Source organism: Erpetoichthys calabaricus, chromosome 8 (genome assembly GCF_900747795.2).
Source record: "Erpetoichthys calabaricus chromosome 8, fErpCal1.3, whole genome shotgun sequence".
Lineage (NCBI taxonomy): Eukaryota > Metazoa > Chordata > Cladistia > Polypteriformes > Polypteridae > Erpetoichthys > Erpetoichthys calabaricus.
In genome coordinates, this window is record NC_041401.2 from 70,668,156 (window position 1) to 70,695,304 (window position 27,149).

The 27,149-nt window shown below is 35.9% G+C and overlaps 1 protein-coding gene across 1 annotated transcript in view; it reads right to left on the minus strand.

The window, feature by feature from the left end:
- Positions 1–5,805: 5,805 nt before the first annotated feature.
- Positions 5,806–27,149, minus strand: part of unc119a (unc-119 homolog a (C. elegans)) — a 74,378-nt gene continuing 53,034 nt past the window's right edge. Inside the window, exons 2-5 of the mRNA XM_028806761.2 lie at positions 11,049–11,162; positions 10,619–10,721; positions 10,279–10,451; positions 5,806–8,010 (exon numbers count right to left, since the gene is read on the minus strand). Coding sequence (XP_028662594.1) covers positions 7,898–8,010; positions 10,279–10,451; positions 10,619–10,721; positions 11,049–11,162 — 503 coding nt within the window. The 3' untranslated portion in view covers positions 5,806–7,897. The remainder of the gene's footprint in view (positions 8,011–10,278; positions 10,452–10,618; positions 10,722–11,048; positions 11,163–27,149) is intronic.

The following is a 27,149-nucleotide window of genomic DNA, read 5'->3' on the forward strand; positions in this document are numbered from 1 at the left end:
GCAGTTCTTTATACGTTGTCCTGGGGTCTTTTGTGACCTCTCGGATGAGTCGTCTCTGCGCTCTTGGGGTAATTTTGGTCGGCCGGCCACTCCTGGGAAGGTTCACCACTGTTCCATGTTTTTGCCATTTGTGGATAATGGCTCTCACTGTGGTTCGCTGGAGTCCCAAAGCTTTAGAAATGGCTTTTTAACCTTTACCAGACTGATAGATCTCAATTACTTCTGTTCTCATTTGTTCCTGAATTTCTTTGGATCTTGGCATGATGTCTAGCTTTTGAGGTGCTTTTGGTCTACTTCTCTGTGTCAGACAGCTCCTATTTAAGTGATTTCTTGATTGAAACAGGTGTGGCAGTAATCAGGCCTGGGGGTGGCTACGGAAATTGAACTCAGGTGTGATACACCACAGTTAGGTTATTTTTTAACAAGGGGGCAATTACTTTTTCACACAGGGCCATGTAGGTTTGGATTTTTTTTCTCCCTAAATAATAAACACCATCATTTAAAAACTGCATTTTGTGTTTACTTGTGTTATATTTGACTAATGGTTAAATGTGTTTGATGATCAGAAACATTTTGTGTGACAAACATGCAAAAGAATAAGAAATCAGGAAGGGGGCAAATAGTTTTTCACACCACTGTATATATATATAGGTGTATATATATGTAGATATGTGTATATATGTAGATATGTAAATATATATCTATATATATGTGTCTGTGTATATATGTGTGTGTGTGTATGTATGTGTGTATATGTTGATATGTGTATATATATATATATATATGTATATATATGTGGATGTGTATATGTATATATATATATATATATATATATATATATATATATATATATATATATATATGTAGATATGTGTATATGTAGATATGTATATATATGTATATGTATATATATGTTTATGTGTGTGTGTATATTATATATATATATATATAAGACAGCAACACTCCTAACAATGACAACACAATTACATTGACAATCATGTTACGTTATTTTTAAAATGTTTCCTTTTCTTTTTCATAACCTCTTTAACACACTACTTCTCCGCTGCGAAGCGCGGGTATTTTGCTAGTATATATATATACTGTATATGTTAAACTAGCTGTGCTACCTGTTTAAGACGGGTTAAAAGCTAAGTGATCAAATCTGACCTCTGTGTTAATTTGCAGTTCACCATGCAACATATATATCTACTAGTCATTTAGCCCATTACAATAACGGGCGCTAGAACAGTAGTGCATAAACATTAGTAGGAACAGTCTATATTAAATGGCAAGGGACTTTGACCTCATTCTTTTTGTTGGTCGTATTTTTCTTTCTTTCAGCCTTTCTTTTGTTGATGTTTACTTGCTGAGCTGACTGTTCTTCGTGGGCTGCCGCCGTGTATTGTGTGTCTTTAATTTTCTGTGACAGTAATACTGTCTTGTACGTCCGTAATATACCTTTAATTTTCTCTGGCGGTAATACAGGCGTGCGCGTCGGTAATATGCCTTTAATCTCCTCTGACAGTAATACTGGCTTGTATGTGGCTGGAATATGCGTCACTGTATTGTGTACCTTTAATTTCCTCTCGCAGTAATACTGGTTTGTATTTCCGTAAAACGCCTCTAACTTTCTCTGACAGTAATATCACGCATCGCACCGTGCCCTGCGCATGCGCACTTCACCAGAAGACACCCACACACGGACACCTGGACGCACAAAGGGATTTTATTAAAGAGGATATTTATATGCTATTTTGTATGCAATTTATAAAAGCAGTGTTAAGGTTTCTGATGCACCATCTGTTGGAATGACAAATGTGATGCACTTTACAAAACTGTGATGTGCCATCTGTTACACTGACAGAAACAGCAACAAGATAGACACACAGACAGACATAAACACTTATTCTTTATTTAAGGTGGATAATATGTTTTTTCATGAAATGGTTGGGCATGGCTCTACGATGCCCAGACATAATATGGGGTCAGCACATTACATGGGTTTGATCCATCTCTCAAAATATTTTAAATATTTCATAACAAATTAATTAGTTCCTTTAAGTTGTACTGATACTAGTTGAAATGAATCAAAATCTAAGATGTGATGTTAATTCCATCTTCTTGTATATTAAGCATAGAGCACCTTTATCAAAACACTTAGAGAATAGTTATGCAGAGCACTAAAGTACTGAAATTAACAAAAAAAAAAAAACTCTGAAGCATAAAATACTATTTTTTTTATACTTCTGGAAGTTCATATTACTGTACAAGTAGAAATAACAGAACAAAAATCAGACAATGATTCAGAAACTTATTGGTATTTTCAGGGTGGTAGTATGAAGCATAATCTTTGTGAGAATGTAGGCATGTAGTGTCCCGCTCATCCCACTCACTGAAAAAGATTATTTACTACCACCTCTTAGTTTAAAGCATATATTTGTGCTTGGCTTATGGTGGCAAGTGTAAGTGAATTGTCATTTTTCTAATAATATGTGAATATTTTTTTCTTATATTGGCAGACCTGGAAGAGGATAATTTAGCAAAAGAGATGCACAAAATCAACACCTTCTACTGTCATGACATTATTTCTGCACGGATTTGGTCACAAGCAGAGAAAACCAAGTTTGAAGGTAAGAGGTGCAATTACCGCAGGTAATGAAGATGATCACCAAACACCAAGGTCTGGACACATTGGGTGGCATGGGTGATGCAGTGTTAAATGTTTCTACAGAAAAGCTCCAGAGCTCTGGGTTTGAATCTCGATCCAATTATTGTCTGTGTACAGTTTACATGTTCTCCTTATCTCTCCCTGTAGGTTTTCCTGTCTTCCTCTCCCATCCCAAGGCTATATAATTCTGTCTTCTATAAGTATGGATATATCCATGTGCATGTCATATGATGTAGTTATTCTTGCCTTATATTTGAATAGGTGCTCAAATTCTGCAGGATTGAAAAATGGAAAGGAATTCAAGTTTTAAAATACATTCAGTTAGAAGTTACCTGGAATGAACTGGTATAGGAATATTACATTTAGTACAAAGAACACACATTTGGACAGTTTTTGACTATTGTTACATACCAAAATTGTTACTAATTTAATTCAGTTCACTGTGCCTTCAAACATCATACTTATCATTTGACAGACTGAGAGCACTGTACAGATTTACAGTTATAAAACTACATCAGTGAAACACAGAACAACTATCAATGCATAGTATAACAAGATTGCTCCAATAGATTGCTTCATCCCAAAATGACAATGTTAATAGGCCTGGTAAATAAATATAATTTAAGTAATTTACAACAACAAAAACTTAGGAAAGAGCAGAGTGTGAACATAGCACATTAAATAAATGTTGCAATCCTACTTTCTCTAACTGTACAGGCTTGGACTGCTATGCCACTGATGGTGGAAACCTCTTGGTGACCACACCAAAGAAAGGGCATTTTCCCCATCAGTTTCTTCTGTTTCTCTGGTCGACATAATTCCTGCTTTAGAAGTAGGGAACAATTACTTGCACAAGCCAAACAAACTCTTATATTCCTTATTTGCACAAGCAAAAGGTACAGTATAGCTTGAATTAACATACATTCATAGTTAAAAAGTAAATAACTTTACCAACAGTCCTTGCTTACGAGTACAAGTCTTTTTATGAAGTTTGCAGATACATCAACTGAATTTTTACTGATAAGCGCACAATCTTTTGACTATTGGTTCAGGGCATATCTTTCAAGTGTACAGTTTTTTCATATGCTCTTATTATTCAATGTCTAGAATATGAAATGTCATGGCCAGAAAAGGTGTTAGAACTCCAGAAACAGTACCCACAGTGGACAGAAGAGGACTTTTCTGTTCTCCGGCACCAGTTTGAAATGTTTGATATAAATGCAGACCGGCTAATTGATTTTCAAGAATTGTGAGTATATTGGCATTATGATTATTAGCTCTTTCCCTGATATGAAGAAATCAGTGCAACTTTCTCAATTGCAAAAACCGAGTTACACAAAAATATTAAATTTGATTGGAATCTTGTTCTTTTGAACATGTGCAGTGAGGCAGTACTGAATCAAACTGAAGATACAACCTTACACAAAGATCGTATGGTACTTTTTAATAAGGTGGCAGTTGAAGGCTTGGGTCTTATCAATTTTGAGGAGTTCCTCCAGGTCAGTGCCTCTGTAAATATGGAAATATAGTAAACCGGTTTAAAGAAGTTCTTTGAAAATGTTGTAACAATTATGATTTTGTTCAATGAAACAACTGTTAATTGTTTTAAAATAGTGAGTTAAACAGCCACAGGTCCAAGTTCAGAGTGAAGTTCCAGGCACTGTTTAGAACTGATGCATAGAAACGTAAAAGGGGAAACCACTCTAGGGTTCCTTTCATGCTTAGCCTACATCAGCACAGGAGTTTCAGAGAATGCAGAAATGCTTCCAGAAAAAGCCTATTAAGCACTTGACCTTGAGAGTGCTTCATTCACAAAAAGAAAACCTTAAACAATAGAATCTGGACTGCCACACAGATGACAGATTCACAATGTATTCATTTTTGTTCTCTTCAGGTGATGCACCTATTAAAAGAAAAAGACAGCAAAGAAACCTTCTTGGGAAAGCATTCAAGAGAATTTAAGTTCCACACCAGTTCTCGTGAGCTATCAACTAAGGTGAAAGAGATGAATACTTTTCAACAGATGTGTTATGGTGTCTTCTGAGTGGTATCCTTTTTTTCTTATTAGTTACTACAGTCAATTTCATACAACATGAAATGTGCATTTTTGGAACCCCATTGTGAAAGTTTTTAGGTAACAGTTAAACATGAATTATAAAGCACATTTACAAATGCATGAAAAATTCTGTAAAAAATACAGGACAACTGTAAAAATGTCAAATATATGTTTTATGTACATTTCTTGTTTTTTTTTTTTTCCAGAGTTGTATTTGAACAGTTCACAATAAAAACATTTATCACTCCTTCACGGCACATTTATTTTAATAGCACAGTTTGTAGAAAAATGTTTGTTTCTAATTATGTTTTACTGTGTTGCTACAAGAGCTACATTTTAATACATAATGATCCTCAAATATATTCACTTACAGATATGAGATCCTTAGGAAGGAAGTTAGAACACGCATCCTTGTTTAGTTGTCTTAAAGGGACATATTAAATGTGACCAACTACCACAAAGACTCACTTTTCTGTGCTATACAATTTTAAATGAGGCTGCTAGAAGCTGTACAGTGTGTATGACATTATGGTGGTTTTTTTATATCCTGCTTTATACAAAGGTTCCTATTTGTCTTCATTACACATACAAACAAGTGGTATACACTGGGTCTCCATGTCACAATGGAAATTCTTACCTTTTGAGCACAATTGTGGACACACAATAGGAGCTATACTATAAGTCCCTAAAAACAGACTGATGCCATTAACACACACAAGAATACTTTTTTTCCTCTTGGTTACAAAAAAATAAATTGCTCAATTTTATTAATAAGATTGTCATAATAAGTATATTCCTTTAATCACTTAACATTGGTGATTAACTTAACTTCCAGAACCCTGCTTAACTACCAGTTCATCATTCTATCAAATTAGAATTCATACGACCACAGGAGTGGCTGAACTTTAGTGGTGGCTTAAATGACTGTCCTAAAATGGGTATGTGTGCCTAAGTTTCCAGACCAGAAGCCACCATGAATAAATAATAAATTTATAATACTATAAGGATAATCACAGCAGTGCAATGCAGTTTCATAAGTAAAAGCTAATAACGGGTTGCCTATTTGGTATCTGCTCATTTATTTTATATGTATACCTGGTTAAATCAAAAAGTTCTACAATTGCCAAACAAAATGCATAATTTCTTCAGTGTTTTCCACAGCATGGAACTAAATAAACTATGTGCAAAGCCGATGCGTGTGGAATGCCCAATTTTTCTGTAACTCCTCCAAACAGATGTGCCACACTAGAAGAAGGCTATATAACAGGTAGTCATATTGTTTTATTGCCAATGAACACTAAAAAAATTCAGAGTGAACTGCTCCATTTCAGATGCCAACAATAGATTTTAAACCAACAGTGTATAAACTGAATTACTTCTATTCATCCTTAATATTATTACAAATGGACAGTTTACTTCAATTTTGGGTGTATTAAAGAATATCAGATAATTATTGTTACATTGAGGACAACTTTCAGTCTGCAATTTTTTCCCTAATATATAATTTGAAAAAATAAAATATGTTTCGTCTGCATGGATGTACTTTAGGCTAAATGTGTCTCCCAGATTTAAGTCTCAATCTTTTAAACATAAACTTAGTGATATACTGTAATGTTCATCATTGAAAAACGCATTTTATTGCGTAATTGTAAAAATAGAAATACACTTTACACCAGATTAGTAAAATAAAAAATTCAACTATAAATTAAAAACAATCACTATAAAAATAATATATCTGTTAACTATGGTTATATAAAGATCAAACTAGAAAATCCAAAGTAAAGACTGGTCTTGAAGACTAAGAAACTTAAAAAATAACTAATCCTTTCATCCTTTATTCAACAATACTGCCTTAATAGAAAATCCACAGTATAGACTGATTCTGAATAAAGCCCACTTAAAAAAAGATAGGAAGTGTCTAAAACTGGAGAAATAAGATGACAGACATGATCTCCTTTTTGATATTGCAGGAATATCTATATAACTAGCATGAAAAAGGGGAAATTTATTAGGAATGTGCTGCCAGAGGAGTATCACAGAAAAGATGACCCAAAAGTCTGCTAAAGGTTTTTCCTTCTTGCAAGAGTTAGAACAGGCCAAGTGGTCTTCTTAGGCACAATCAGGGAAAAGTGAAAACGGAAAACAACAAAAAAAGTGTTTTACTTTGATTCATGCAATCTGAAAAGGGGATTTGATATGAATGTGTTGCATGTCTGTTTTATTAATGGCAATACGTACTTACAATTAGATATTAATTGCCAACCAATAAGATTTTTTCAGCAAGCAAAACAGCTCTTTCATGTTTTTATTCCTTATATTTTTCACAATAAACAACATTTCTGCCTCAGACCTTTGTTCCCACTTCAATGAAGAACATTTTGCATATTTTTTTCATCCCTTTTAAATTCTGTGGTTCTACTCAGATTCAGTAGAAGCTGCACCACTGAAGTGTAAACAAATTTTCCCACATCTTATTATATCTTCATCCATTGACCTGACCCATAAAGTGCATCACGCTCACTGCTAAGAAGGAATATTTTTATTCTTAATGTATCAATTTACTTTCACCCACCATAAAAAATAAAAATGATTAATTGAAGTGTTTTTCTTTTCTAAATGTATATATTTCTGCAGGTTAGTTATAATGGCCCTATTATAAACTATGACCACTCCGATCACACACGCACATTTATTATGTGTGCACACACACACATTGCTTTAAACTGTTTTGATAATTGCTTGTGTTTATGGCTCAGTCTATTGAGGCTGCAGTTTCAACACACACAACATCTTATAAACTACAGTGTGCAAAGAAACCCACACTCCAACAGCAAAAGTTATATTACTCCTACCTAGGAAATGATTTGCAGTAACGATAGAAGTGCATAAAACAAAGCAACTTAATAGCAAGAACTGTATTTCTTCAGTGAAACTATAGGGTGCACTTCTGTGAGACTGCTCAACTTTACCACTTGAACTACTTTGGATTATCTGGACCCTATTTGACTCCAGTGAGGTACCAGGTATCGCTGAAAAATTCTCAAGTCATTCCTCCAAAACATGGCAGGCAAGCTTCTGCTAGAAAGGTTCCAGACTCCCTAGGATTGCAGTGGGTGTGTGTGCGCGCACGTGTGCTCCCTCCTCTTCTTCTTGTGGATTTTATTGGTCTTTTCCTAAGGTCCTCCACTGTAAGAATAATCCGCCTTATTGTGCATCACAAGCTTGTTATCAACAAAGTAGAAGCTGTCAGATTGAGTTTCATATGGGTGAATGATCATTTCCCGCACTGAAAAATAAAACAGCAGAAAATGTTGAAAGACAAGCAACTGATCAATATTTCTAGTCAAATGAATAATGTATCACAGTTAGCTACAAGCCCTAGAAGTGATGCACTGCACCACCAGCATTCATTGAAAAGGGACCTGAAAAATTATTCCTGCTGTTCAGCTACAGAATGAATAAATGTGAATTACTTAAACAAACCTTGAATGGGGCACCTCGACACTGAATTATCCACACATTTTCCTTTACCTGAACTGACTTGTTCAAGGCCATGAAAGCTGGAGCCTGTGCTGGCAGTTTGGGGAGCAAATCAGATACCAGTCCTCAGGTGGGCACTCTTCTTCGTCTCTCAGATACTCACAGGAAGACACTGTTAGGTTGAAAAAACTAACTTATGCTGACTCGTTAAGCCAATACGTTGACTGGTTTCAAATGCAACCTGCATGTTATTTGGCTGAATGATACCTTTACATATATTACATACAGTCGCACAACTTCCAGGATGTGAATTAGATTCTTACTTCCTGCAGAAGTACATTTGAACCCATCATTTCTACAGGAAAATACCAAGACATCTCTCTGTGGTCTGAAGCTCAAAAGAAGCTGAATCATTGCAGCATGAAAATGACCCCAAACACAAAAGAAAATCAGTTAAAAGAGTGGCTTAAAACAGAAGTAGTTCTAGAGTGTCCTGCCAAAAAAAAAAAAGTTATACAAGACATCTCATATAAATAAACTGAAACAGTTCTGAAAGTGTCAGAATAGCTCCAAAATTCTGTCGAGTAGTGATCAGCAGCTTCAGAAGGTTGCTAAACAAGTTTCAGCTGTTTTTTCCTTGAACTTGAATGTTTAAATAATATATTTAATATAGCAAAGTACAGTACTGTGTGTATTTGTAAAATCAGATCATTTTTTAATGTAATGATCACCTTCTTCTTTTAGCTGCTCCTGTTAGGAGTCACCACAGTAGATCATCTGTTTCCATAGCTTCGTATCCTCTGCACCTTGCTCTGTCACACCCACCACTTGAATGTGCTCTCCCACCATATCCAGAAGATCAGATCATATTAATTTAGGATATTTCCTCACAATGGTAGAAAGTTAGTGTAGGTGTTTGTACGGAGGTGTCCTATGATGAATAGGACAGTTCCTGCCTCGAACTTGCTATGGCTAGGATTGGACCCCATCTGCTATGGCCATGTACTAAAAATGATCTGAGAAAAGGACAGATTGTTGTTGTTGACAAAAAAAAAAAACCTATTCAAAGTGGGAAAAAATGTTTTTTATTCATTCATTAATAAAGAAGGTAGGTTTGGGGGCATTTACGAAGGGACTTTAGTTATTTCCAACATTTGGTTAAAGAAATATATGTGAACACAACACAGCCTAAAAGATTAAAATAAAATCACAGAAAATGTGCAGCACTGACACACTGGGCAATTGAGAATGCAACCTATGCGGTCTAAACATGGGGTATTAATCTTTAATCTCATCTCACATGCTCAGTATTTAGATGATTCTAAAGAGACTTTTCAACAATGTGTTGAAGAAATAAGCTAATATTACCTATTAAAAGAGCATGAGAAACTTTGTTTTGTGCAATGTATAGAGCATGTCTTTGCATAAACATATAGTACAACATTTTAGTTTTTTTGTTTAGGGTTCATCATCTCTGGTGACAAGGGTCTTATAGCAATTGGAAAACACAGTGTTACCTACAATGTTATATTAGTCTATAAAAACTAATTGAGAAAAGAAGAAACACTTTCAATAGTTCAGTCTTAATTAGACACAGCAAAAGCTAAAAATGGAGTTGACCGTTGTAATATGTGGTATAGTCATTTACTCTGCGTCATACTTAAAACTGATGTTCCAGTTTATTATTATTCTGAAACAAATTTACATGGCTGCATATGCACACATACTGTACTGTAAACACCACAGATTAGAATTTAATTTCAGAAGCACTCATCTGCTTCTTGGTTAGATAAACACATCACTCGAATTCCTCTTTGCTAGGAACTCAATGGGTATATTCTATAATAATTGCAAAAAAAAAAACAAACACAAAAAACACTTTTTACAAGTGGATTTTTGCTTTCCTCCTCCTGATGGTTGAATATCAATTTTGATAACCTTGTAGGAAATCATTACTTGGAGTGTGAATTAAAATGTAATGTTTTCAAATAGAAAAAAATAATAAACAGCACTGTGTAAACACTAGAGAAGAGGCTATAAGTGGGTTACATATAAAACATACAAATCAACTTACTTATTTCTTCTGAGAGTGGAGGAAACTCATAGATATGTTCACATGTGTTTTTACTGCTCGGGATACAGAAGCCAAACTCAAAGTCAAAGCTCTTCAACAGCTGCTCACGGAAATAATGCCTTTCAATCATTCTGAAGTTATTGATAGGCTTCTCTCCAACTGTAAACTCTACCCTATATCAGAGCGAGAGAGAGAGACAATTAAAATATGAACATGCCCCTCCCCATTTACTACTCTCACCCTCTAAAACAGGACTAAAGGACTACAAAATGTATAGCTTCTAATCTCTAACATTTGGGCCAGGTACACAATTTACTGTACAAGCAACCCCTTTACTCACGTTGCTCCAACTTGGCGGAGTCTGAGGAAAGCAGGAGTAAATTGGTACCGGACAAATCGACCAGCATTTGGATCATAGTCCCTCTTGTCTCCTTGAGTTCTCTCTAAAGAAATGAAAGTGAAATACCATGATCCTGGGCAGAAGACACTGCTGTAAATTATGAAGCTGTAGAATACTAGAGGCTCATGCTAAATTCATAGATGGTCACAGTGGCTACAGGTTTTTTGATTTAAACCATTTCCTAATTAGAAGGCAATTCTGTTGTTTCACATTTTGCCGTATTTGGCAGAAAAAAATTCAAATGTTGTTGACGTCCTTTATTTTCTTTACTGAAAACATTCCAAACAGTATTCCTCAGTCCTTCACTTTTTTCTTTGTAACGACTGTCTTGAGATTTTTACAAAATATTTATTTTTTTAAAGTAACTTACCTGAAGCAGGGGGCTTGGTGATCTCAAACAGCACAGTGCTAGTCTCCATGTCTCGTATTTTAAACCTAGTGAAGTCAATTTGGTACACATTTTCTTCTGGGGAACACAAATAATCTGAAAGATAAAACACATATATTCGTTACACAATCATGTTAACCATGAAAGTTGAGCTGTTCTTAATTTTATTGAAAACTAGGGGGCTCTGCCCCCTGTGTTTCGCTCGCCCACCCCCGGGTTTGGTTTACCGGTTATACAATGAGAATTGTTACATATGCATTATTCTCACTTTTATTTTAAAACTTTTGTAAAAACAATACTTGTCCTTTATTTCCGACCCCAGGCATGGTTAAATCTCTTTCTCGCAGGACGTATAACGCTGCTCTTGTTGTGAAGGGGGGGCAGCTGAATGCACGCTAAGGAGATGCAGTCGGATCATGTTGTCTTGCTGCTGCTGCCTGTGAGCTGCCTGTTATGTTTGTTGCGCTGTGCGTCAATCATTAAAAGCCTGTACAGCTGCTGTCCTTTTGCCACTTCATGTCTCTGCCGCTTGTGTTGTGAAGGGGGGGCTGAGTGCACGCTAAGGAGTTGCAGTCGGATTATCAGCTGGCTTCCAACTGGTGCTACTGGCAAGTTGCGTGTTCTGCTTGTCGCTTGTCATTGTTTTAAGAGCTGGGAGCAAATGATGTCTTGACTACCAAAAGCATTCCAACAACTGCTTGGTTAGATGTCCGTGAACTTGTTTTAAATGTTGCCTCACTGCCTCGTCTCGTGTGACGTTACAGGGTTTCTCGCGGGACGTCAAATTGCAATCTCTTGGCACCAAGTCTCATGTTTAAGGTCCCCGCGAGACGCTCCGTGGCCAATCACTTTCATCTTGTGGGTCTTTTAAGTGTCTTCTGAGAAGATCACGTCTCGTCTTCCTGGTCTCCCTTCCACCAAGATTTTTTTTTTACTTGGGGGCTCCGCCCGCCCACCCCTGTGTTTGGTTTATCTGATATACAATTTAAAGAGATTGTTATTTTCATGGGAATTGTTACATATGCATTATTTTCACTTTTACTTTAAAAACTTTTGTAAAAACAATACTTGTCCTTTTTTTCCGGCCCCGTGCGTGGTTACATCTCTTTCTTGCAAGACGTATAACGCTGCTTGCATTGTGAAGGGGCAGGCGGCTGAACACACGCTAAGGATATGCCGTTGGATCATCTGCTGTCTTTCTGCTGCTGGCGCGCTGCCTGTTCTGCTTGTCACATGTCATTGTTTTAAGAGCTGGGAGCACATGATGCGTGTCCGCCAAAAGCAATCCAACAACTGCTAGATTAGATGTCTGTGGACTTGTTTTAAATGATGGCTCACTGCCTTGTCTCGTGTGACGTTGTAAAAACAATAATTGTCCTTTATTTCCGGCCCCGGCGTGGCTAAATCTCTTTCTTGCAGGACGTATAACACTGCTCGCGTTGTGAAGGGGGGGCAGCTGCTGTCGTGCTGCCCGTCAATCATTTTAAAGCCTGTACAGCCGCTGTCCTTTTTGCCACTTCATGTCTCTGCTGCTCGCGTTGTGATCGCTTCTCCATGATCATAAATATACACCTGACCGAATTGTGTTTTCTTTGAAATTAAACTTCTCGTTGCTTTAACTGTTGCGGGACCACAGATTCTCATAGAGTATGGTCCATTATTGTGTAAATCTATGTTTTGTGCATTGAATGATGGAAGGTGAAAAGACTTTGTTTTCTGCTCTTTGCTTTTTATTTCTGACCTCACTTTGTCCTGTTATTTTTTCAATTACACCTGGTCCTGATGATTAATTTCCTTTTGTTTGCGCTAATGCGATCTTTTAGTCGTCAACGTTTCATTTATAACATATTGTCCTTTATACACTTTATATGCACTGAGACCCCTGGATCTGTGTGTGCTGCATGCTTTTACACTACTGATTTTTTTGCTGGCCGTGCTCTGATATTGCTTGTAAGTAGGGCGTGTATTGCAAGAATCTTATGTTCTATATCCCCACGAGACGCTCCGTGGCCATTCTCTTTCGTCTCGCAGGTCTTTTATTTGTCTTCCGTGATCTTAACGTGAAGATCACGAATCGTCTCCTAGTCATTCCCTCCCACAGGATTTTTTTTTATAATAGAGAGATGATAGAGAGATCACACAGCACTGTCAGGGTAAGGCTTTCTGAATGCAAGCCATCTCATATAACTGAGGGGAACACAGTAGCATCTCAGCCATTTTTGCTGTACCAATTTAAGACTGATGAATGTTTAACCCAGATCTTTTCTTTTTTTATATATATAGATAACAAGACAGGCTCATGTTTAAATGGATGGATGATGTTGTTGTTGTTTTTTATTTAAACAGTTCGCTAGTTGTAGGTAGCACATAGAAGCCTATTAACTGTACTGGAATCTTCCTCTAAAGTTTTCATAAACTGGGAGTAAAATTCAACTTCACATCATGCAAGCTGATTTGTGTTTTCTGTTCAACAAAATGAGGTTTATCATGGTGCTGAAAAGGACCCTGTGGCAATACCTGTCCTACTACTAATACAGTATTTTATTAAACATATATCCAGCTAATTAATGAAGTAAAGTTTTCATGAAATCACTCTTTAGTAGGTTATAAGTTCTGGCAATGACCTACACTTAACACCATCTTGGATTAAAATATTAAACAATCTCTTGGGTAACCTTTGACAGTTTGTGACAGAAACATTTCAGGTAAAATTATGTAATGAAAAATCTATTGTGATACCCTGGAAAAACAAATTATCTTTGTGAGGAAAAAGTCAAGATTTTCTCAAGATTTTTTTCAGAATATGGCAAAAAATCAAAAATGCTGTTCTAAAAAGATCAAGATGTATCTCTACTGAATCTTTTCTTTTGTCTTAATATGTGGGACACATTGAAGTGGGCTTTCTTGTCATATAACTCTCTGAACTGGTTAAGGAAAACAGATCAAATGTTCACTTAAATGGATTTTTTGGAATGTCTGTTTGACCATATCTTTGACTGAATTGTGGCCTAATGTTTGTGTTTTATTCTCTTAATAGTAACAATAGTAACATTAAATCCATTCAAATATGTGCAGTTAATGCATTAATTTAACATGCTGAACTATTACTAAATTTTGTGATATTTCAGTGTATCCGAGTGATTACTTCATATGAAATCCCCCAAAACCCCCACCTCATATTAGCTTTATAAGGCTATATTACTATACATATGATATAGAACAACTTCGCATACAGTAATACAATATTTCATTTCAAATTCACATTCACCATTATTACCAAGCTATTGGAAGAACAATGAAATCAGAGAACTCATTATGCAGTTAATTATTAATAAATACTTGCCAAATTCTAAAGAACATTCAGACAGCATCTTAGTTGAACAATTTGATTTTTTTGTTTTAATTTTAAACAGAATAAAACATTTTCCCTGCCTAATTGTGGAAGGACTGCATTTTCCAATTTAATAAACTGAATTATTCCAAGACGTAAACAATAGCGGTATAGGATATCACATTAGATTATTCACATACTGTCCCACCTGGTAATATTTCAAATACTGCAATAAGTGGATAAGGATTAACGGTTGGCTCAATACCATCTGCCTGGTAAGTTATGAGGGTCAGACAGCCCTAGAACATGTGGCTGAGTGAGGCGGGTATCTGATAATATTGCTAACAATTAGGGTCTTAGCCTGGCTACACTTCAGATGACCTAAGCCGAGATAACTGCCTGTGGTGTACAATGTTTAGCTAAAGTACACTTTCTGCAGACTGATGAGGAGTGTATCTTGCCAATGGATGAATTCCATTCTCTATCTGAAATTCCTACTGAATGAAAATGCGCTATATAAATAAATGTTGTTGAAGGGTCCCTTTCCTATCACTGGCATTTCATCTAAGGAAAGAACTTTTTGAAAGAGAGTGGCAAAGTGTAGAAATGCTGCTTACTGTATATCTTCATTATTGCAGGACAGCACAATTTCTACAACTGATTAAAAGGAAATTAGTACATCCTGGAAAGTATCTTTAATAAAATTGTTGACTTGTATATAATACAAAAAATTACTTGCTAAAAGATTACATTTGAGATGCTGATGTTCAAAGGATGAAGGCTTTATAACTAAAGCATGGTAGGATGCAGTAATATCTACGGCGTACAGTTTCGTCTACACTCGTACCAAACTCTGAGCAAGCACTGATTTAGTAGACAACACATAGTAGTAGCAGGTGCACACTGAAAGTACATAAACAACAGATGAACAGGATTTGTTTCCATAACTAACAAAGCCAGTACAGTTGAATTTCTTTCTGCTTCCCTTCAAAGACTTGGAATACTTGATCCAACGGTAGAAGTGGACAGAAGTAGGCCTGTGCTCTGGATTAGATCTTTGTAGTACATTTTTTTATTATGTGGCCTCTTTGCATTTCAAATATTAATTGTAGTTTCAAAAGTATTACATTTTGTACACAGAAAGAAAGAAAGAAAGAAAGAAAGAAAGAAAGAAAGAAAGAAAGAAAGAAAGAAAGAAAGAAAGAAAGAAAGAAAGAACTTTATTTGTCCCTAGGGTGAAGTTTAGCTTTTTTACAGCAGCTCTTTTAATAAATAAGATAACTAGGTAAGTAAATTAACAAATAAATAAATACACACAGACATTGGTCTGAACAGACACAAGACTGATTATAAAGCAAGAAAATTAAAAAGAAAAGAAAACTTCTGTCTTGGCAGTCATAGCCACTGTGAGGCATTATATAGGCGTATTGCCGTTGGTATAAAGAAGCCCCAATAGTGTATCTTCACACACTTCTGCTGAATAACTGGTTGGCTGAAGGTACTCAGTGTTAGTGTGTCAGAGAGAGGTTGTGCACTATTGTTCATAATGGTACTCAGTACATACTGGAATGCTGTGGAAGAGCATGCTCATTTTAGTGATATTATTGTTTCAGCTAATGTAAAGTGAAGAGAACACCATCGATTAATATCTAGTCTAAAACTTTCAATAGGTTAATAAAATTTAAATAGATCTTTAAATTGTCTCGTAATCATGATCATGATCTGATTCACAGATATTTGAATAGTTACGTGACAAAGAAAATATATCAAATGCAAAGTGAAGTGCATAAGAATTGACTGTGAATAATGTACTGTTATTTAAGTTATTCTTAAACCAATGGAACTTTAAGTATAGTACATCCTCAGAAGGAGGGTTGCTTTCCAAATCAGGAAACAGACATGGATTACTGACTAGTAGGTTCTTCATTCACTCTTCAACAATGAGTCATACTGTGACCCTGAGCAAGTCACTTAAACTACTGAATGGTGACTTTGGATAATTGTGTCAGCTAAACACATAAATCAATCAATTTTCTAACCCATTTATCCTGCTCAGGTTTACATAGTGCTAATGCATGTCCCCTAAAGGTCAGATCTGTAAATATTAACAGTCAATAGAGAACTCCCAATGAAACTAACATAGTTATTGACACACTGCGTTGGATGTGATTTTGTTAGCTTGGGCATAATTTTTAAAATAAACTACATTGATTCAAGAAAACCTGACAGGTTTCATTTAGTCAACAGTTCAAGACTAGCTATATTTCTAAAATGTTGAACTGTATAACATCAAATTCAGCATTTTGAAACTACCAAAAATGTATTTACTTGTTTTTAAAAATATAAGGTTCAGTCTGTCACTAAGGCTCCAGAAAGTGCCGCTGTTGTGAAAAAACACCCTACATTGTTCCTATTCCGAAGAAGACTGGAGCCTTTTTACCAAATGGCTACAGGCCATTGGCCCTTACATCTCACATCATAAAGACCAAAGAGTTGCTGAGCCTGGACTATATTGGTCCTCTTGTTAAAGACCACCTGAACCACTGCAATTTGCCTATTTGACAAAGATTCAAGTGGAATCTATTTGCTCCACATGGCTTATTCCCATCTGCACAAAGCTGGCAGCACATGTGAAGATTACATTTTTTTTTACTTCTCCTGTGCCTTCCTTAAATACCATCCAGTCATCCCTGTTAAGGGGTAAGCTCAAGGATATTTTGGTGGATGAGCCTATGGTATCCTAGGTAATGAACTACATGAAGCTCAAGGAGCATGTCTCTGATGTTGATGTAAGTAACATTTGTGCACCACAGGAAGCAGTCCTGTCACTTTTTTATTTGTTCTACATACAAAATATTAATAAAATTATATAACATATTAAAAATTACATAATATTTAAAATGTATACAAATATAACACCAGGTCATGTCATTGCAGAACTTCTCAAATGATTCTGCACTAATCGGTGAGAGAGTACAGGAGTAAGGTGAAGAAGTTTGTTTCTTTGTTTTTATTGGTGCAAAAATATCTGCAACTTAACTTCAGTAAAACCAAGGAACAGATTATTGACTTTTACTGGACCAAAGAACCTCTATGTCCAGTCACTATTCATATTCAGGAAGTGGATGAGGAGGTTGTGCAATGCTACAAGTACTTGGAAGTCCACATCAATGACCAGTTGGACTAGTCTTGTAACACAAGGAGCTATATAAGAAAGGGCACATCATGCTCTTTTTTTTCTTAGGAGACTGTGCACCTTTTTATGTGGGTAGTGACATCCTTCACATGTTCTACAACTCAGTGATGGCCAGTGTAATTTTCTACACTGTGGTGTGCTGGGCCAGTAAAATCATTTCAAGAGAGGCCACCTGAATAAACAAACTAATTAAAAAGGCAGGCTCAGTTATTGGATACACTCTTGACCACCTGGAGTTGGTAGTGAAAGGGAGAATAAAGACAAAACTAATAGTCACTATGAACAATCCTGCACATCCTCTCTCTGACACACTAGCACTGAGTACTTTCAGCCAACAAATTATTCACCAAGACTGTGCCAAGAAATGCTAGAGGGGCTCCTTTAATCCAAGGGAAATATGCCTATATAATACCTCAACGTGTCTGTAACAGCTCTTTTAGTCTTTGGCCAAGTCATACGTTTTTTCTTTATTGTTAGTAATTCTAGTGTTTTTTGAGGGGCGTTGTTCCTGCTTGTTTTTTAAATTATTTATTGAGTTTCTGTAAAAATCTAAGTATTCCACTTGGTTCAAATAAAGTGCTATCAGTCTATCAATTTATCTATTTATTTAAGACAAAGACTGCATTCAAAATTTCACAATTTTTTTTCTTTACAGCTAATAAAGTAGCTGAAATCCAGCAATTCTATAGTTGTGTTCTCCTTTGGTACTGCTATATATTATTAATATTAATATATTGGTAATATTAATATATTACCATATATTATTCCAAGTTATTGACTGTTTTTACCTGCATTTTTATTACTCTTTAATTTAATATTGTTTTTTGTATCAGCTGCTGGAGTATGTGAATTTCCCCTTGGGATTAATAAAGTATCTGTCTATCTATCTATCTATCGATCTATAGTCATATATACAGAAAGGGCTGGGTACACAAGTAAGATAGATATCTGGAGTTCAATTATACAGGCTTTGAATTATAAAACCTTAAGTAAAAGGAGTTAGAATGTCAAAAAAATTACACAATAAACATATTTCTGGTTTACTGTGTAATTAACCAAATGTGCTTAAAGAAAGGGTGGTGAATTTTATATGTCAAATAAACAATCTATAGATAGATAGATCATTCAGTCACTACATGAAATGAGACCTTGCATAAACCTATTGCACAATTGTAATTTTTTAATCCCCCCATCTCGTTATTTGATTTACAGCATGAAAATGAATTTGAATATTATTCGAACACAAATGTAACAACCTTATGCCCCTTTAGATTTACTCTACAGCCTGTTTAAGTGTGCTGGCCTATTGGGAAGGGAAGCACCTTAGACAATGGTGGAAGGAGGGATTAGTGGTAAGAAGCTTATCTTATTTTAGCATCTCGAAGACAGATTGCAAGTGACAAAAGGATCTGTACAACCCTGAAGACCTTTATATAGCTGTCAATCAAAATCGTCTGAATAAATAGTAAACTTTAACACTCCCTTCAACTCAACAATGTCTGTCTTAATTAATGGAAATGTTCTGCTGTATTGTACACCTACGTCCTTGGTGCTGCCTTTATTTGCCTTCAAGTATATTTCTGTTTTCAGTAGGTTACCATCTGACTAACGTTTACTTTCTGGTTTACTCTGTGACTTTCTTTTAAGTAAAGATGACCTCTCACAATGGCATCCTTTCCTCATAGCCATTTTTAGCTTTCTCAGTGAATACCTTGTATAACTTTTCTGAAGATTATTTTAACTTATTCTCAGCAACATCTCCTCTGATGTCAGTAACTATCATCCTCATTTATTAACCTGTGTGAAGTCAATGAGTATCCTTGGTTGGAATCAGCAGACAGCCTTGTGCAAAAAAGATTAACAAGAAAAATCAACTAAATTCTCTATTACCATAAACACTGAACACATACATTACATTGAGATATTATGGGAACCACTAAGTAAGAACAGGATGTCAAGTGTGAATTTGAGTGGTCTCTTCAAGCTGCTTGTCATTTGGGTGCCAACATTTTTTAACTTCAGGCTATAAAACATAGATTATAAGGCATTCAATCATCTTATAAGGCTTGAAGCAAGAGTAATGTAGGTGAGAATAAAACAGCCTTAGGATAGAAAATAACAAGTGAGCAACTGTGTCAGTTAAATAACAAATAATGTAATTGCAATATTAAATTCTTAATTTTCCACAATTAAATTAGGAACATGTTAAAATAAGACTAATGCTTTGATCAAAGAATCATCATTTGGTCTTTTCTTTTTTTAGTGTTTTTTAAAAATGTTTCTGACTCAGTCAAATCACTCATTCATTTTTCACATCCAGTTATTGTAACACGGCTTTTTAGAGAACAACATCCATTGCATGACACAGTCACACACATACCAACTCTCACTAGCACAGGACGCTTAACCAGTGAATGTCTGGATTATGTGTGTGGTTGGGGCACAAAAAACAAGCTATGTAGACATAATATTTAAAATCCATACAGACAGTGACATTGCAGGAAACAGGTTTGGAATCATTGCCTGGTCACTCTCTGTTTGGATTTTGCAAATTCATTCCCTTGTCTCTGTGTTTTCTTTTACATTACATGTTTAGTAAGTTGGTAACTAGGAGATAAGTCCATGTGTCAAGAATACTGGCTGGCTGGTACAATATAGCTGCCACTACTACATAAGAACATACGATCTTTGACAAATGACAGGAGACTATTCAGTCCATCAAGTTTTTTTTGTTTTTCCCCCCCCAATACCTAATCTGTCCAAATATTCTTAAAGACATTTCTACTTCAACTACATGGCTCAGTAGTTTGTTCCAGATTCCCACAACTCACCCCACAAGTCCTAAATGCTCTTCCCCTTAATTTCCTCTGGTGTCTTCAAGCATGTGATTCACCATAAAGGCTGAAAGAATTCAGCAGAATCTACTTCACAATGCCTTTGTGGATTTTGAAAACCTGGATTAGGTCCCTACTTAGTCTCCTCTGCTTGTGACTAAACCAATTTAATTCTATGAGTCTGTCAGAGTACAACATGTCCTTAAGTCCGGGTGTGCACCTGGTTGCTCTCCACTTCACGGCTTTAAGTGCTGCTATGTCATCCTTGTAGCATGGAGACCGGAGCTGCACACAATACTCCATCTCCACATTTCTTACTAATGCATTATACAATCTGAGCACAACGTCCCTTGATTATTTATTTGCCTTTTTGTTTAAGTACATAATTTTAGATCTTCTGTTATACTCCACAGATCTCAATATTAAGGCACATTTTGTTCATAATATATTTAATACCTAGGAGGAACATTACTCTGTAGTTTGGTTGTCAGTTTCATATCTATGCAGATGTCATCGAGCTTTATTTATCTCTTAGCACTAATCCTTTTCACTATTATCTAACTGGTTTAATCAAATCCAGCTCTGGTTAAGTTCCAACTCCTTGCACTTGAATGTAAATAAAACTGAGGTGATGTATTTACTCTGGCTCCAATCTTAATTTTATATCTTTACCTTTAATTGTGAGTTTTGGTACCAAATGCAGTCCTGAACACAATATTGGTGCATTTGTTCCAGTCGTCTATCTTTGTCACTGAGCATGTAAAAAAACTTGAGCTCTCCAGCTGCTTAGTGGACCACCTGCCTACTACCTTAGTCAAGGCTTATATGACTGTTTTGAGTACTCAAATAGCCGACATTATTAACATGTTTCTTGTATCTGGTATTGTACCAAGTGGCTAAGGTCATGCAAGTCTTAAAAATGTAAAGTCTTGATCAAGACAATGTCTCTAATTATAGACCCCTTTCCAAACTTAAATTTTTGGCTAAGGTACTGAAGGACACTATTGTCTCAAAGTGAATTTCTTCTATGGAAAAGCCCCAGCTGTTTGAACAGACTCGGTCTGGATTTATGGCTAAGCACAGTACTGAGACTGCCTTGGTGATGGCTGTGAATGATCTTCTTATACTTGCTGATCATGGTATCCTTTCTAGACTCATTCAACATCTGCAGTCTTATTTAGGTCTTAAAGATGTAACGCTGGAATATTTTCAGTCTTATCTAACTTGCAGGGTGCAATTTTCATCTATTGGCAGCCACAAATTCCCACCTGTCCCGATTATACAAGGTACTTCTTAGGGCTCAGTTCTTGGGCCATTGCTATTTATTATTTATCTTCTCCCTTTGCGCAAGATTATTAAACAGTATGGTCTGGGATTTCATTTCTTTGCTGATGACACTAAGATGTACTGTATGTACACACAAACTTCCAGGTTGAGTGCACTGGTCACATTTGATTCTTGATTGTGCCATAACTATTTACAACGTAATGGAAGTGTTACTGATAGGGACTGATAGGTACCAAGACTCTTCCTAAATCCATTTGCCCACTTCAGAATGATTGCACCGTCTCTCAGAAGTATGGAACTTGGGGGTTGTTTTAGATTCCAGTCTCATTTGAAAGTCATACTAAAAATGTTACCAGATGTGCTATTTTTTCATCTGAAGAACATTTTACAAATCAGACCATCTCTCACTTATCATTTTGCTCAAATACTTATTCTTGCTTTTGTCACCTTTCTGCTTGATTAATGTAATGCTCTACTCTTTGGTGTTTTAGGAAAAATATAATCTACTTAGAAACAATTACAGAATTATTCAGCCAAAAGTTTGCTAAACCTTGAAAACATATAACCACTTCACTAATGTCCTTGCATTGGCTGTTCATGGCAATGGACCTATAAATATTTCGAACATATTGAAATACTATACAACCTGCCATAGTCTAAGGTCATCCAATGATGAATTTCTTGTCACCCACACACTAAATGTAAATCACTGGGTGACCATGCTTTTAGTTCTACAGCACTCAGATTATGGAACTCCCTGTCTCTTTACCTTAGACAATCTTCCTCAATTGATGCTTCTGAAACCAATCTAAAGTCAGATGTCTTTTGTGTGCTGAATGTATTTTGTAAGTTTGGCTGTCTTATTTATCTGTTTTTGATCTTGACTGTCTTATTTTATCTATGTTTTTGTTTTAACTTATTTATGTACTGTGTCCTTAAGTGTCATGAAATTCACTTATAATTAATTAATTAATTATTATTAAATTATTTTCGGATGTAATGCTTTTAGTGCCAGCGCCTGTTTGTGAAATCTGTTCTATTGTCATGAACCCAAAAACCTCCACAACAGAAAGGGACCATCAATCTTCAGCTTATGTAACACAGGGAAAAACAAAGAATCTTTATAAATAAAAACTTTTATTTCACAAAAATGCTCTGAAACCTAAGGGAAGCTCAGAAGAGCACAAAATGCACATCAGCAGTTGCCTGATATAGCAAACAATTCCCAACACAAAATCCAAAAGAATGGTAAAAAACAGAACAAAAGGGTCACATAATTCAAATATCCACAATAGCACCGTAATAAAGAACTCACCAACACCACTAAGTGCATTCAATGAACCACCCACACAATACAAGGAACATATCAGAACATGCAGAGATGCACAGAAATTAAATAATCTCTCTATTATAAAAATAAATCTTGGAAGGCGACGATACGTGATTTTCTCAGAGACACTTTTAACATCCCGCAAAAGACACTTTAACTTCCCGTGAGACAAGGCAGAGAGACAAAAGGACAGCTGCTGTACAGGCTTTAAAATGATCGACGTGCAGCGTGACAAGCAGAACACGCAGCTCGGTAGCAGCAAAAGCAAGCCAGCAGCTGATCCAACTGCATCTCCTTAGCATGGGTTCAGTCCCCCCGTCACAACGCGAGCAGCAGTGATGCGAAGTGGTTGGCAGTTTAGCACGCTCCAGGCGTGGGCGAGTGAAGCAAGCAGGGGGCAAAGCCCCCATGTAAACAAAAATAATAATGTAAATAACTAACAAAAGTTGCAATGTTATCAATTACAGAAGAATAAAAAATTAATAAAAAAAGACATAAAACAGGAATTTGCACCCCAGCCACGGAAGAAACCCTGGCTGAAATATAACACTCTGTTTAATGCTGAACTATCATTTCAAAATTATATAAAAGCTGTCTGTAAATATGTCTATTTTAATTTCAGGAATATCTTTTACTTTGAATATCCTGCTGCCTCGAATATGCACTACCATAATACCCACTACAGTGGTCCTCTTAAGTGCCTGTTGTATTAACGTCACATGATTCAAAACTTAGCAGCTCAATTGCAGGCACACACTTGATTCTGAGAGAGCATTACTCCAGTCCAGTCTCAACTGCATTGACTCCATCTTGACCAACAAATATAATTTAAAATACCGAAGGCAGCTCACTGACTTAGAAGATGTAATTAGCCCTTGTGTGCTGAACAGAGCCCTTCACTCTGCTGGTATCCATTTTTTCACACCTTTTAACTATCTTGCTCCAAAGATGTGTCATTCTTTGCCCATCTCAGTTAGAAAAATTCAAATCTTTTCTTTACTCTAGACTAAACACCTAATTATTTGGCAAGCATTTAACCTATCTTATCTATTTTACATGCATTTTGTATATTTATCTGTGCACATTTTTATAGCCTTGCTGTTATGTTCTATTAATTCCTTCTCTACTGTTATTACATGTAAATTGCTCTTAGATATTTCTGTGTTTTTAATCATTTTATATTAATCAGAATTAGTCTTTTAAGTATTGGCAATGTAAATGCCTTTAATACTTCTGTGTAAATGGGCACATAAATAAAATCAAATTTTTCACCCTAAATCCTGGCATGAGAGAGTCTGGGTGTTTTTTTTTTTTGATTTGTGCAATCCAGGATTGCTTGCTGATTTTGTTGTAAAAATTTTGTAATATGCTCCAGCCACTCTACAACCTTAAAACTTGAAATTGTGGCTGTATGTTGGAAAGTATGGAAAAATGATAAGAGCTCTATTTCAGTGAAAGAGGATATTTCAGAACTACACAGCAGCAGGTTTTGCCCTCTGGTCCAAAAGGGATTTCCAGATGAACAGCGAACAAATTAGCACTGATTAGGCTAAAAAAAAAATTCACATATGGAAAATGGTCATGAGGGAAAATAACCCCCTTAGACATTTCCTGATTTCTCTCATTCAAATCTGCTTTGTAGCAGATTATTGATGGATTTTCTTTTGGTGTCACAATGGCTTCAATTTCATGGAATACTGAGAGTCTTCTTGGTGGGTTACTTTTTGTGTCCTGAGACAATCAGAACACACAGCCAAATTTACAAAAAAAAAGAAACAGTCCTACAAATTGTAAAATGGCATCTGTACAGCGGGTTCAACAGGTACTGAAGACTTAACGATTTTCAATAATCTTGCTATTTTAATGATGCCATGGTAGATTTTGATTACACTCACATAAATGATCTTCCCCTGAGATTTTGACCACAAACCAGAGCTGTTGAATCCTTCAATACAGTGACAAGGGCCATGGCAACAGTTGTATCTATGGCAACTATCACAGGCATGGCTGCTACAGTTAACAGAGCAACTAGCTTTTAACACCATGCTGGCTGGCAGTAACTGTACCATACTGTATATACAGCCTTAATATTGGTCTAGTCCACTTACAAATAAATTAATAGACAGTGCAGATGGCCATATGTAGATCTTTCTGTAGTATTTATATCACAATCTCATTTTAATTAAAAAACTGAAGCTTTACAATGCTCTGGAAATTCCAGGCCAGAAAGAGGCCCAGAGAATGCTGCTAACAAAGGGGAGCAAACATTGTGTTTCTACAGTAATTTAAGTCATATGAACAAATCATGAATCAAATATAGTGAGTGAGTGAACTGACACAATGACATTTTATTGTTTATATCATACTATTCAGGGTGTTGAAATTACTGTTTATTACTAGTTAAACTTTTTAAGCTTTTGATATATTTTTAAACACAAAATAAATATTAGAAATAGTATACTACATCAACCCAAAGTTAATCCTGTTCAACCCCAGCATCTCCTTTTAAGCAAGTAAAATTTTTTCACTGGAATAGATCTACCTGAACTATGTAGAGTAATTTCTCAGCTGAAACCCTCCACCTGTGTCCTTGACCCAGTACCAGCTTTTTCAAAGAAGTCTCCAATGTGTGATAGCGTACTTGACTTAGTGAATTCATCACTAGATCAAGGGGTCTTCCCTGACTGTTAAAAAAATGCAGTTGTTAAACCCCTGATCAAGAAAAATAATCTCGACTCCTCTGTCTATGACAACTTCAAACCAATTTCTAACTTACTTTTCATAAGTAAAATTCTAGAAAAGGCAGTAGTTAAGCAGCTAAATTAATATCTGATTAAACATTCTTGACAACTTTCAGTCAGGGTTTAGAACAAATCAAAGTGCAGAAACTGCACTTGTTAAAGTAGTAAATGATCTGCAGACAGAGGCAGTACATTTGTTCTTGTTCTCCTAGACTTGAGTGCAGCATTTGACACCATTGATTACAATCTACTCTCTATATATAAAATCCTAAGCCTAAAAGTGCAACGATTTTGTGCAACGATTTTATGTGCTGTTTTTAGTCAGTCAGTCAGTCATCGTCCAACCCATTGTATCCTAACACAAGGTCAAGGGGGTCTTTTGAGGCACAGGGCGCAAGGCAGGAACAAATCCCAGGCAGGGCGCCAGCCCACCGCAGGACACACACACACCCACACACCAAACACACACTAGGGACAATTTAGGATTGCCAATGCACCTAACCTGCATGTCTTTGGACTGTGGGAGGAAACCCACGCAGACACAGGGAGAACATGCAAATTCCACTCAGGGAGGACCCTGGAAGCAAACCCAGGTCTCCTTACTGCGAGGCAGCAGAGCTACCACTGCGCCACCGTGCCGCCCATGATGTTTTTATGTCATGTTTTTTGTCATGCTTTAAATCGGGATTATTTTAAAACCTACATATATATGTTTGGTATCATTCTTTTCAGAAGTTATTGAACTTTAATGTGATGTTGTTAGATTTTCAGATTCTTATTTCGTTTTTAAATATCAAGAACTCATATCCCGTGAGCCAAAACTTAACCAAAAGTGCCAAGAGATTTATAAGCAAAGCGAGCAGGGGGCAAAGCCCACTAGTTTAAAAGAATTTTACAATACTGTTAAACTCCAATCTTTCTGCTTCCTGCTATTATGAAACCATTCCATGATATAAAAGATTCTTATGCCTGACCTTCAGCATTATGTTGTTTTGTAGTTTCTCACTTAATACTTGCAATTTAAAGTCACTCACTTCATAGTTCATATACCGTCTAGTATTCCTACTTTTTTAGAGTTAGGATTTTATATATATAGGGTAGATTAGATCTGGTCATTCTATTGTTAACCTTAATGTATAAATGTATAAATATTTTAAGGAGAAAACATTTTTTCTGATAAGAGTAAAAGTTTGTTTTGCACGTTAGTGGTTAAATTTTGCTTAACAATACGTGCTTGATTTTTTTATACAGTACTTACATTTATTAGAAATTATCATAGTATTAATTAATCCAAGTAAATGTGGTATATCTTTGTTTTTGTTGATTAATCTGTAGAAATCATCTTGAGTTGCATGTAAATGTAT